The 13,223-nt window shown below is 50.1% G+C and overlaps 1 protein-coding gene across 1 annotated transcript; it reads right to left on the bottom strand.

The window, feature by feature from the left end:
• Positions 1 to 7,745: 7,745 nt before the first annotated feature.
• Positions 7,746 to 9,148, bottom strand: SFN (stratifin). Its single transcript, XM_057701425.1, has one exon. The coding sequence runs from the start codon at positions 9,046 to 9,048 to the stop codon at positions 8,302 to 8,304; it is 747 nt and encodes a 248-aa protein (XP_057557408.1). The 5' UTR covers positions 9,049 to 9,148; the 3' UTR covers positions 7,746 to 8,301.
• Positions 9,149 to 13,223: the final 4,075 nt, after the last annotated feature.

The following is a 13,223-nucleotide window of genomic DNA, read 5'->3' as shown; positions in this document are numbered from 1 at the left end:
CATGTAATTAAAACTGTAAGGACCTTTTTAATGTCTACATGGTAATATTCTGTAGTATGGCTGTAACATTGTTTATCTATCCAGACTCCCATGGTTAGTCTTTAAATTGTTACCAGTTTTTTTGCTACTATAAATAGTGCTGTGATTAACATCTTTGTCAGAGTCTCTGACTTTTAACTTATGATGAAGTCCTAGAAATGAAATAGCCGATGTTTTCCAGGTTCTGGATTCATATTGCCAAAATGCCTCCCAGAAGAGTGCCACTTTACATCTCACAGGCACTGTCTGGAAGTGCTCTTCTCACCCTGACCTCACTTGGCAAATCGTGAACTTCTGGAGGGAGGAAACCATCTGTGAGTGCCTTCCAGTCCTTGGTCATCTCTGCTAACCACTGACACTGGCCTATACTATGCATTTCTTGGCTCTGAACTGGGGGCCTCCAACAACTGGAAGAGACCTTGGAACCTATCAGAGACCACAGCTAATTGGAAAGGCTTCCAGCCCAGGAGTGAGGGTGACGCCCTAAAGCCCACAGAGCTGAAGCACAGCCAGTCTGCTCTTAGCTATTTCTGAAGTAGCAAAATGCTCACCCACAGCTGGCTGAGAATAGGAATCTCAGGGTCTGTGGGAAGATGATCACATTAGGATCTGAGAGAGTCTCTGTCTTTTCTTAAGGCTCCTGAGAGAGACAGGGGAGTGACTTCCCAGCACTACTAAGGCCCACCCTGTTTTTGAAAGAAGCTGGGAGGCCCAACTACCTCAAAGTCCTGGAGGGAAATTCTCTATCAAGCTGAGTAGCTCCCCTTCTCTCCCTTTTCTTCTTTCTTGCCCCTGGCTGTTGAGCCTTTACCCAGCATGGTCTGGGCTGCTCACCTCCTCTTCCCGTCCCCTTTGGAAGAAAGAGTCCCAGGTTACACAGACCTCTGTGGCATCAGGCTTGCTGAGGGTAGGGGAGAGCCATATGCCTCACTTCCAACCCACTATGTCCTCCACGTCCAGCCAGGGAGCGAACTTCACACAGCCCCATGAGCCCAGGTGGCCTAAAACTGAGGGACTATGAGGGGATGGGCTGAGGATCTGGAGCCCAACCGAGGTGAAAAATATGAGTACTGGTAGAATATAAGCATCTCTTTGCCTAAATAAGCCACATTGATGGGCAGCTCTGCTCTTACACAAAATTTCAGATGTCAGTGTCCACATGGGCTTGGTGAACCGCTGCTGGATGCCCAGTTGACCAGGTTGAGCAACAGAAAACAGCTTGGGACTTCTCTGGTGGTCTAGTGGTTAAGACTCCGCACTCCCAATGCAGGGGGCATGGGTTCGATACCTAGTCGGGGAACTAAGATCCCACATGCCTCACAGCATGGCCAAATATATATATAAATATATAATTTATATTATATATAAATTAATAAAAAATAGGAAACAGCTTTCCTGTGGAGTCAGCTGTGGTCCTGACCCCTCCACATCCCTGATGACCCAAGGCATCTGGGAGGCTGGCTTGCAGGCACTCAGTCCAGTCCCGCTTTGTCCAGATAAGTGGCTCCACAAGGTTGTCAGCTTTCACAGCTGTGAAGACAAACCTCACACACACGAGGTAATGAAAACACCCCCCATGAGGGCTCTGTCCTCTCCTTCTGGTTAATGTTTATTTTTCAGCACCTGTTTAATGTGGGTTTTTATTCTCTACCTATTGCATTGTTGTGACTTGGCCATTATTTGGTTTCTGTACAAAAGAAAAGCTTTGTTATAGAAATCAGCATACTAATTTTTTTATCTGGAGAGAAGATATTATGGTGACTGAAAATATGGTCATGTCAAATATAAATGTATAAAAGCCTTCTTGCTGTCCTGTTTCATTCATTTTATATTTGCTGGCAATATTGAAGGTTTTGTTTTTGCTTATGTACACTTGAACTTCTATTACGTGCCATGAATTTTTTTAATTAGTATTTCATTACAGTTGTCTCAGCATTGGTTAACTAATTTTTGCCAGGACCATTATTGATCAAGCAAATAAATTCAACAGCCATTTGAGGGAAAACATATATATGTATGTGTGTGTGTTTGCTGGTTAAATGCTATGGACTAGAACACACAGCAAAGTAGAAATTTTTTTCTCCCCATCAAAAACCCTGAAGTAGTTCTGGAGGAGGGAGATGATCCCAATAAGTGATCCCTTCCAAGTGAACCCAAATAAGCAAATCTAAAGCGGTGCACTTGCTATGCAAGTACAGCTTCAAGGAATGTTCCCTAGTGCTCCCTTCACACTGGATTGTCACCTCTTCCTATACATTAATACTGGAGCCTCTACATTGCTTTGTGGAGTCATAGAAACAGCAAAGAGGGGATACTGGGACAACTCATAAGTCATACCAGTGGTCACATCATCTTCTCTGAGCTAAAAACCAGTCCCCTCTACAGTCAGACAAGGAAATTTCAGGTTAACTTTAGTCTGGAGGAAGAAAGGGAAGAAATGTCTCTTCCTCTTTCCTTCTCTTTTAACAAATATTTATTGAATATCATAATCCGATGTATTAAATACTGTACCTAGCCACAGATTGACGACTCCATGCTTTTCAGAGCCTGGGATTTCCCCCTTTTTTCTCTAGACAAAGAGAGGTTTCTTGGGAATTCCCTGGCGGTCCAGAGGTTGGGACTCGGAGCTTCCACTGCCATGGCCGGGGTTCAATCCCTGGTCGGGGAACTAAGATCCGGGCGCAGTACGGCTGGAAAAAAAAAAAGAAAGACTTAAATTTCTCAGAGAGCGGTAAGGAGAAGATTGGGTGGAGATGAGAGATGAATCAGCCCTCTGACACCTCCAGGGCCACATACCTGTCTGCTACCCCCACAGACATTCCTGGCTCCTGACTCAGTGGGTAGGTGGGGCTGGGGGGTTGTGAGAGGATGGGGACATCCCATCCCTCCCCCCCAACCCCCTGCCAAACCTGGCTTCCTCTTCCTCACCCCTCCTCCTCCTCCTACCACAGCAAGGATGAGGGGATGGCGTAGACCCTGTGAACAGGGTGAAGAATTGAAAAGAAACAAAGGATGTAACCAAGTTAAGGAAATCTTTTTTATTTTTATTTTTTTATTTATTTTTATTTTTTTTATACATTTATATTTTATTTATTAATTGGCTGTGTTGGGTCTTCATTGCTGCACACGGGCTTCCTCTAGTTGCTGCGAGCGGGGGCTACTCTTCATTGTGGTGCGCAGGGCTCCTCATTGTAGTGGCTTCTCTTGTTGTGGAGCACAGGCCCTAGGCACGTGGGCTTCAATAGTTGCGGCACATGGGCTCAATAGTTGTGGCTCACAGGCTCTAGAGCACAGGCTCAGTAGTTGTGGCGCACAGGCTTAGTTGCTCTGTGGCATGTGGAGTCTTTCCAGAGCAGGGCTCGAACCCGTGTCCCCTGCATTGGCAGGCGGATTCTTTACCACTGAGCCACCTAGGAAGTCCAGGAAATCATAACTTGATGAACAAGCCAGGAAATTAGTCCACCACACATTTTTTTTTCTCATTTAAGACATTCCTTTCTTCTGGGCCCTGGGATGGCTTTAGATTAAGTAGAGTAAGAAGGCTTTCTTGAGTCTTAGAAAGCCCAAGATAGAAGCAGGGCAGCATAGCATAAGGTGGTTCTTTTCATACTTATTTTTAACTCATGAAACTCCCAATATACAAAAAAAGACATGTGTGGCTATTTTAGCCAACATGTGTGGAAACCGGGGAAACCCTGATCACTGGGCTCCTGCCCTATGGCAGCTTCTGGGGAACCCTTTGAACACAGTTTAAAAATAGTTGTACTTTAAAAATCACAGGCCTTGGAATCAGACCTGTCCCACTCCCCAGGCACCTAAGTCGTTGTATAACCTTGGTTATTAGGTTATTTAGCTGCTCTGAGCCTCAGTCTCTTCATAACCAAAACAAAGACATTAACATTTATTGGTATGAGGATTAAGGTATGAAATTGCCTGGCACATAGCAGTCATGCCATGTGTTCTTATTACTATATTTCTGCTCTTTAGGAAGAAGTGGAAGTGGGTCACTTTTGGTCAGAAGAGCAATCTTGGTACAAGCATCTGAAATCAGGTTTTCCTAAAAAGGCACTGGACACTTGGACATTTCGTGTGTGTGTGTAGGAGTATCTTGCCTTTGTGCCTTTTTGGAAGGAGCCACAGTAGCTTGCCTGACCAAATGCCTTGGCCTCCTTAGGATGCGTGGTTAGTTCTGAGAAGGTACCTTAACCCCAATGACTTGCTTTTCATCACCTACTTCTGTGGATCTACAGAGCCAATCTGGACTTTGCTCTCTGAAGTAACTACATATAAGAGGGAGAAAAAACTTTCTCTAGAAAAAACATTTTATGTTGCAAATTTTCCCCATACAATCTTTGTAAGCCCTGTGCCTCTGTTTCCTGGGGGATAATCTGGCAGTGCTGAAGGGATAGGACTGTGGTTACCTGGCTCTTTGTGAGCCCAGTCTCTGTTAAGACAGCCTTGCTTTATCCCAGAACTAGCTGTATTTCCATTTCCACAATAAAGGACCTGGCACTAACCTGGTTTCCAGGCATTTGGAAGGACAGTTTTGTTTTGCTAATTTTTTTTTTTTAGATTTTTTTTTTTTTTTTTTTTTTGCTGTGTTGTGTCTTTGTTTTTGCACATGGGGCTGCTCTTCCTTGGGGTGTGCGGGTTTCTCATTGCGGTGGCTTCTCTTGTTGTGGAGCATGGGTTCTAGGCACGTGGGCTTCAGTAGTTGTGATGCATGGGCTCAGTAGCTGTGGCTTGCAGGCTTAGTTGTTCCTCAGCATGTGGGATCTTCCCAGCCCAGGGATCGAACCCATGTCCCCTACATTGGCAGGTGGATTCTTAACCACTGTGCCACCAGGGAAGCCCTGGAAGGACAGTTTTAAAGCTAAGTTTTGAACTCCTTCCTATACACAAAAGCTTGCTGAAGACATTGCAGGAAGAAAGGCAGAATAATGGGACAAAGTTACCATTTTTAGGGAGCTCTCTGGGGAGATAAAGAATAAACCCAGGACATAGTTGCCAACCTAGAGGTAGAATCAAGTAGATATGAAATCATGACTGAATAAATGTACCTATATAAGTGAAAGGAATTGGTAGACTAGATACCATACCCAAAGCTCTGTATGTGTTAAAGGGAAAGGGATGGTGACTAGTCATGTTTTGACCTGAAGATGGCTTTGAAATTTGGAAAAGGTTAAAAGAAAGTGCTCAAGTGGAGAGGACAACTGGAAAGGAAGAGTGGCCACCATGAAATTTCCAGCAGAACTTGGCATTCTTACCAACTTTGCCCTCTGGGACTGATTTTTTTAAATTGAGATACAATTCACATATCATAAAATTCACTATAAAGTTTACAGTTCAGTGTTTTTTTTCATACATTCACAAAGTTGTGTGACTATCACCACTATTTAAATCCAGAACATTTCATCACCCCAAGAGAAATTCCATATACATTAGCAGTTGGACTGAAAGAAAAAAATTTTTTAATTTTATTGAAGTATGGTTGATTTACAATGTTGTGTAGGACTGAAAAATTTTAAATGTAAAATTTAGGCCAGGAAAAGATGACAAGAAATGCTTACTGAGACCCCACCCTGGGTAACATTAAGAAAGCTTTAGATAGAAAAGTCTGGGACCTAGTTCAGAAGCTGGTGCCTAAGCCAGCTCACAGCTAGCTGTCTGATGTGGTAATATTCCAATCCATAGCATCTGCTTTTAAAATGTGTCAACACCAACATTCTACCTTAGGGTAGCTCATTTATTTCCCCATAGAGGGCAGCCATGAGTAGTGTAGAGGGAGTTGGCAAAAGTCAAATGCAGAGAGAAAAGAAAGAATTTCCTTTCCCAGGACGTACCCATTAAGAGAAAGTCACCAAACCCATCTGGTAAGAGAAGCCAGATCACTTCCGGAGCTGAGGGTAAGTCACTTGCCCTCTGCCAGAGTCTCTGACTGGTTTGGAACCTTGAAACCCAACACCATTCTGGGAGGAGAGAGGAGAAAAGGAGGGACCCAGAAAGCATCAGAGTGGTCCTGCCAGTTTCCCCTGTAGAATTAGCTCTGATCAGAGCTCTTTAATTTTGAGTCCCATGAGTGTGACACAACTTGGACTCTGGGGAACCTGATGATGCTAGACTGAGTTCTCCCAATATTGTCAGGTGGAGGAGTGACTACTTGCTGTCAGGCCAGTATTCTCAGGAGGCCCAGTGATCATGCAAACCAGCTTTGTCAATAAAGCTGTTCCTCAGGACGGGCCTGATTATTCTGCTTTTGGCACAGAAATGCTGGATAAATCCTAGCCTGTTGATGCTGGCAGGATTAACAATAGGTAACATGTATTGAATATATACTATGGACTACTTACCATGCATTTATTTTCTCAGACTTCATAGCAACTTTTAAGAGGAAGGTACTATTTTTTAATCCCCACTTCACAAATGAGGACAAAAGGTAAGCATGGTTAAAAGTCTTGGCCAAGGCAGGCTGGGAGTCAAACCCAGGCAGTTTCAACTTCACATTTTTCGTTAGAAAGCCGTTAGTCCAAGCCGTTTATGATACAGAAAGGGAAACTGAGGCTCGGGGAGCTATAATGGCTTTTCCAAGGTTGCAAAGCCAGTCAGGGACACATCCAAGCCTCCTGGCCACCAGTTCAGGGCTGCCTGGACTCTGGAGTGTGATGAGGACATCTTGGTGGCCCTTTCCTAGCCGATCTTGCCCGCCTGACCGGGCCCAGGCACCGCCCGTTGAGCAGATGACTCAGAGGGAGCGGATTAATTTCTCCGCAAGACCCCGCCCCGTCCCGCTGCTCTGAGGATGCCGAGCTCTCGGGTAGGGCGGGTGGCAACTCGTCCGAGTGAAACCAGGAAAGCGCCGCCCCTGGCTCTGGGCGGGTGGCGGGGGCCCCTCAATCGGGAAGCGCGGCGCAGCGCCGGCAAGGCGGAGCAGGCGGTGGGAAGGCGCGCCGCGCGCGTTCCGCCGCTCATTCTTCTATTCGTCAGTGGGGCCCCGGGGGCGGGACCCCGAGCGGCTCCCTCCTGTGATTGGATGACATCGGCCTCGGGCCCGCCTCCAGCCTCGGGCTGCGAAGGCACGGTCGCGCGCGGCGGCCGCGGACCAAGGCGTGTTGCTGCTGGGAGCGGGCGAGCGGAGGCGGCGGGCTCGGCCGGTCAAGACCGGACGCGCTCGCCGCGACCTTTCCTACTCAACTTGCGCCTCCTTCTTACCAGCCCGTTTCATTTTGTCCCCATCTCCGAAAGATGGAGGGCGGTGTTCTCCTCACACCTGGGCTTTTCATGGCGGCGTCCATACCCCTGCCCCCGGCTGTGCTCCCCTCCGCTCAGATCTGATGGGACTCGTCCCCGCTTTCAGACCCGAGGTGCTCAGAGCCGCTCACCGCAGCGTACCCCTCCGGCGCTGTCCTCGGACCTCGGGCCTGAGACTGCACTGACTTCCTGTCCTCTCAGACCTGAGCTCTTCAGCCTCCCGCCCCGCGGGGCCCCGGCAGGGGAGCCTCCGAGCCGCCTTTGCGCTCACCTGACTCTCCCGGGACCGGACCAGACCCTGATGGAAAAGAGCTGGAACCCCAGCCTCTCTCCTGGAGTCATTGGCTCCAGAGTCTTGTCTGTGGATCACTGAGCCAGCCCCATGGGAGGTCAGGGCCTCTGTAACTCATACACCAATCCCTGTCCCGTCCCTCTGCAATAACTGCAAAAGACAGGAGGAGTGTCACAGGGGAACTTTATTGAGAGGAAACATGGTCACACCCAGCACACATGCTTTCCCTCTCATCCTTGGTCTTGCTCACTACATACACACACACACACACACACACACACACACACACTCTCTCTCTCTCTCTCTCTCTCTCTCTCCCTCCCTCTCTCATGCTCTGTCTCATTCTTCATCTCCAGCCTCTGCCACACAGGTGAGTTCTCAGCCACAAGGATGGGACACTCCTCAATTCCTAAGATTCGGAGGCAGCAGGGGCAGGGTGGGGTGGGGTGGGGAGGAGGTGGCCAGGTTGGGGGAGGAGGGTGCAGAGAGCAGGGCTGGGTGGGATGACCAGTGGCCAGGAACACCTGGCAGCTGCAGGAAGCATGGAATCCTCTTGGCTGCAGGTGGCCTCAGCTCTGCTGGTTCCTCTCTGTGGAGCCTTTCTGAGCTGGGACAGAATGTTTGGGGAGAAGGGTCAGGCCTCCCACCCCGTACAAGTCCTCTCTTCCAGGAGTGGGGGACGGGAGCGGGCAGGGCAGGGTAGGGAGGGCAGCAGGCGCAGCTCAGCTCTGGGGCGCCTCAGGAGCCTCGCCCCCCTCTTCCCCGGCGTTGTCAGCGGTCCACAGCGTCAGGTTGTCCCGCAGCAGCTGCATGATGAGGGTGCTGTCTTTGTAGGAGTCCTCGCTGAGGGTGTGCAGGTCGGCCATGGCCTCATCGAAGGTGGTCTTGGCCAGTGAGATGGCCTCCTCGGGGCTGTTGGCGATCTCATAGTGGAAGACAGAAAAGTTCAGGGCCAGGCCCAGGCGGATGGGGTTGGTGGGTGGCATCTCCTTCTTGCTGATGTCCATGGCCTTCTGGTAGGCTGACCGGGCTGAATCGATGATGCGCTTCTTGTCATCGCCGGTGGCCACCTCGGCCAGGTAGCGGTAGTAGTCGCCCTTCATCTTCAGGTAGAAGACCTGACTTTCGGCATCACCGGCCTGCTTGATGAGGTGGGTATCCAGCAAGCGCAGCACCGTGTTGCACACGCCCTGGAGCTCCTTCTCCACCTTCTCACGGTACTCTCGCACCTCCGGGCCCTTCTCTTCCGAGCCCTCCTCATTGCTCTTCTGCTCGATACTGGACAGGACCCTCCACGCGGCCCGCTGGCCACCCACCACGTTCTTGTAGGCCACTGAGAGCAGGTTGCGCTCTTCACAGGATAGCTCCTCGCCCTTTTCCACGGCACTCTTCATGAAGCCTGCCATGTCCTCATAGCGTTCAGCCTGCTCGGCCAACTTGGCCTTCTGGATCAGACTGGCTCTCTCCATGGCTCTGGGGACAGACAGACAGGTGGCGGGCTAAGTGGCTGCCTCGGAAGCAATGCTGGGTTCTGTGCCTCTCCTGCCCTCTGCCTGCCTTTTGGCTGTAAGGCCAGGCCCAGAGAAGGGTGGGGAGGGGCAGAGGGCGGGACTAGGGCCCAGGACCTACCTCCTCTCCTCTTTGCCCCACACCCTTTCCGGCTCTTCCTTAAAGGTAAAAGGGCTGAGATGTGGAGGGGTGAGTCATCTGGACAGTCAGCAGGAGAAATTTGGGCGTTGGCCCCACCTGCGCCGACACCTTTCCAGCCTCCAGGCTGCCCCCTCTTGTTCAGAGCTTCCATTACGTTCCCATATTAGGTAGCTGCCCCAGTTTCTCAAATCAGATCTCCTTCACTATGTCCTTCCAGGGGCTGAGGGTGGCTTCAGCTGCCTGACTGCTGTGGGCCTAGGCAGCGCCCATAAAGCCAGGTGCAGGAGAATGGTGTTCCTAATCCTGCCAGGTACAGTTCCATCATTGGTTCAGGTGAGATAACTCACTGTTAAGGTAGGGCCGTAGTTTCCCAAGCACCTTCATACCTGTGATCTAACTTAATTTCTGCTATGTCTCTGTGAAATGGGCAGGACCTGTGATTACTACTCCCACTGTAGAGGTGGGACTACTGAGGCTCAGAGAGGGATGAGATTTGCTCAAGGTCACACAGCTGCTAAATTTGTCTTCTCTCCCACCAAGGCTTCTGACTTGTGAGCTCCAGGTTGTATTTAGAAGTGAAATGCAGGCTTCTTCCAGAAATGGTTCCATCGGCCACTTCTCACTCCCCCTCAGGGTCTTGTCCCCTCTGAGCTCCCAGAATGCACAAGTGGCAGCTTTCAGGGTGCCACTTAATGAGGTGTTTAACGAGCAGCCTCTGACGCTCCAGCTCAGCTTTTGTAATTAGTCACCCAGTAGGTTTTTTGGATAACTTCCCCATCACAGCACAATTTTCCCTTTCAAGTTGGTGGCCTGTTACCACTTGTCTGAGGGCTTACCCTCTGGCTCTCCATACCAGGTCACCTGCCCCCTCCAAGCCGCCTGCCATCATGCATCAGTGGGGCTCACAGAGGGTGGGGACCCAGCTCACTGGCTGTCCCACTTTCCTGCCTGACTCAGCCCACCCTCTGTCAGAGGCTGGGAAGCAGGCCACCTGGGTGCTCTGCCCAGTTTGGTTCCTCCGTGGCGGGGGGGGGGGGGGGGGGGGAGGGGCGGACGGAGAAAACGGAGGTGGCTGCGACACATGCCATTTTGCTTTATGCGGCAGCACCCCGGCTGAGTGCTGCCTCCCCCAGCCTGCCTCTCAGACGTCTCCCTGCCCCTTCCCTTTGCCCATGGCCCCACCTCCGACCCCTGGCAGAGGCCTCAGAGATGGAGACTTCTCTGTTGCCAGTCTTCTCATCATGGAGGGGCTGTCTGCATGTCAGCCAAGAATTTCACCTGAGGGTGTTGGTATTACACCTATGAGGGTGGGTTCCTGCTTATCTGCTCCAGCCCCAGCCAAAGCTCACACGGGGCTCAGGGGTGGGGCTCCTCTCTCTGGGATCCAGCCAGTTTAATCCTTGAACCAGGACTATTTCACAGGCCTGTCCCTCCCCAGTTCCTCTCGGTGTCTGAATACCCACCCTCCCCTCCTAGAGGGAGGCTTAGGCCAGAGCTGTGAAAAGATGAGATCTGCCTCTTTGAAGGAAAAGTAAGAACTTGTCTGAACTGATGCTATAGGTTTTCCAAGGAAGCAGAGGGAATTTTAAGCTTGCCATCCCGAAGGCTTTGCTTAAATCAGATCACTGACATGGAAAACGATGGAAAGGAAATACACCAAAATACCAATTGACAGAGTATACCTGTAGGTGGTAGGAGTCTAAATGGGCTTCTTTTTTCCTTTGATTTTCCTAGTATCTTCAGGTTCTCAATGGTGAATGTGTATTATTTTTCTATGACAGACAGAATAGGCTAGTATCTTTGGAATCAGACTGCCTGGGTTCAGTTCTTACAAGCTGTTGTGGCTTGGGTTAAGTGCCTTAACCTCTGTGAGCCTCAGTTTTCCTAAGTATAAAATGGGGCTTGTTGTGAGGATTAAATGAGTTGATGGAAAGCACTTAGTAGAGTGGATAGTAACTATTAATATCATGTGAAAAAAAATCCACCCACCCTTATTATTATAAACATATTCTCTCAAAGCACTAATATGGAGCTGGTTTCTACGAAATAAGGAAGGGCCCCAAAGTAGGGCTCAGCCGAAGGCCAGACCCTGCCCAGCGGAGAGGAGAGGAATGAATGGTCATATGCACTCACTCAGCACTGCCTCCTCCCTCTCCAGCTCAGACATTCCTCTGGCCTACGCAGTCCCTGGGCCCTCAAGGACCTTCCTTTGTACTAGTCATCCAGCTCAGGCTTTCCCAGGTCCTGGGGGAAAGCTGGAGATCCCAGAACACTAGAAACCTGGAGGGCAGGGCCTGGTAGGCCTAGGAATTTTGGAGATGCTTCTGTCTCAAGGGAGGAAGCATTCTCTTCCTACCACGCAAGCCAGGAGACCTGGTGGTTCACACCATGAGCTCCATGCCCTCAGCACAGAGCTGAGCAGGGGAGAGGAAGCCTCCTCACTCCTTCCCCTCCCCTGCTAAAGCTCAGGGGTGAATTTGGAAGCCAGGCTACCTGACACCTCCTGCCCGCTCTGGCCTGTCGGTCCTGACTCAGTTCCTGTCTCAGGCACCTCCCTTTGCCTGCAGGCCTCCCTTTCCCAAGTCCAGGAGCCTAGGCAGGCAGGAGGCAGCAGGCCTTGGCAGGGCATGGAGTTCCACCGTCAGCCACCTGAGTCAGCAGGACAGGGGTGGGGGCTGCGGCCCAGAGGGGCTTTCCTCGTTCTGCCTGCTGCCTCTCCACCCTCCCATAGAGCATCCATCCTACCAGCAGCATCAAAGCCTCTGGGCCCACAACCAAGCCCTCTTAGCTGGTAATAATAGGCTTTGAAGAGTTGTGGCATAGAGAAGGCAGCAACCAGTCGCTATCTACCGCCACTGAGAACAAGCACAGCGCTCTGATTGTAGCAGGAGGGACTCTGGTTAGATTTCAGAAAGAACTTCCTAGGAAATTTTTCCAGTCTTCAAATGATCAAATTAAACAGGTGACTGGAGGAAACTATGGCACCTTCTCCCTTGGTTAGTTGTGAAAAAGAGTTCAGTTACTCAGCTAAAAGCTCACTCTACTAGTTGGTTGCCTTTGGGAGAGATATGAGATTACTTTTAAGTGACTCAGCTATCTGAGTCTTTCTTTTCCTCAAGGCACTGCTGTTTAGAGTACCCTTTGCCTCCTAGGCCATTCCAGTCTAGGACACAGTGTGGAATTATTGGCAAGAGAATGGAATAAGGTCCTGGTATGGAACTGCATCTCAGCTCTATTATAAGGCCTTGAACAGGTCCCTTCCCGCTTTTTGGCCTCAGTTTCCCCATCAGTACAAGGAGGCCAACACAGATCATCACTAAGCCCCCCGTTGGCTCTGAATGACATCCTCTAATTTTAGGGTTTCTCCCTCTGAGATCCCCTCCTCCCACATCAGCCATATTCATTCCTTGGGTGGTGCAGAAGGGTCAGAGGTTGGGGCGGAGATCAGGTTCAAATCCTGGATTTATCAGCTGGGAGACTCTGGGCAATTCCTGTGCCTTTCTTCAGCCTCTCTTCTTTCATCTGTAAAAAGGCTGTCACATCACCTTCATAGGTGTAGGGGAAAGAACGGACCTGACACTTGGCAAGCCCTTGGTAAATGGCCACTGTAATTATTTTTTAGCTCTTAGCACACTATGTGTGTATCTTGATGTGGGGCGGCAGCTGGGGAAAGGGACGGTTCCATTGTTACCCTGGGCTGGGCTCAGTTCAGGGGTGTGACAGTTCCAGACTGGAGTTAAACCCTCTGTCCCAGCCTGGGCTGGGACCTTTCCGAGTTCAGAGGTCAGCTAAGGCTTGAAGGTCTCTGGAACTGAGACTAGGAGTTCTGGAGGGGCAGAGTGAAGATGACACTAGGCAGTCTGCCTGTGTCACTTCTGGCTTCATTGTGCCTTTTAAAAAAATTAATTAATCAATTTATTGTCCGTGTTGGGTCTTTGTTGCTGCACACAGGCTCTCTCTAGTTGTGGCAGGAGGGAACCACCCCTAGTTGTGG

This window comes from Hippopotamus amphibius, chromosome 1 (assembly GCF_030028045.1).
Source record: "Hippopotamus amphibius kiboko isolate mHipAmp2 chromosome 1, mHipAmp2.hap2, whole genome shotgun sequence".
Lineage (NCBI taxonomy): Eukaryota > Metazoa > Chordata > Mammalia > Artiodactyla > Hippopotamidae > Hippopotamus > Hippopotamus amphibius.
The sequence above is the reverse complement of the archived record's forward strand: the minus strand, read 5'-3'. Positions and strand labels throughout refer to the sequence as shown.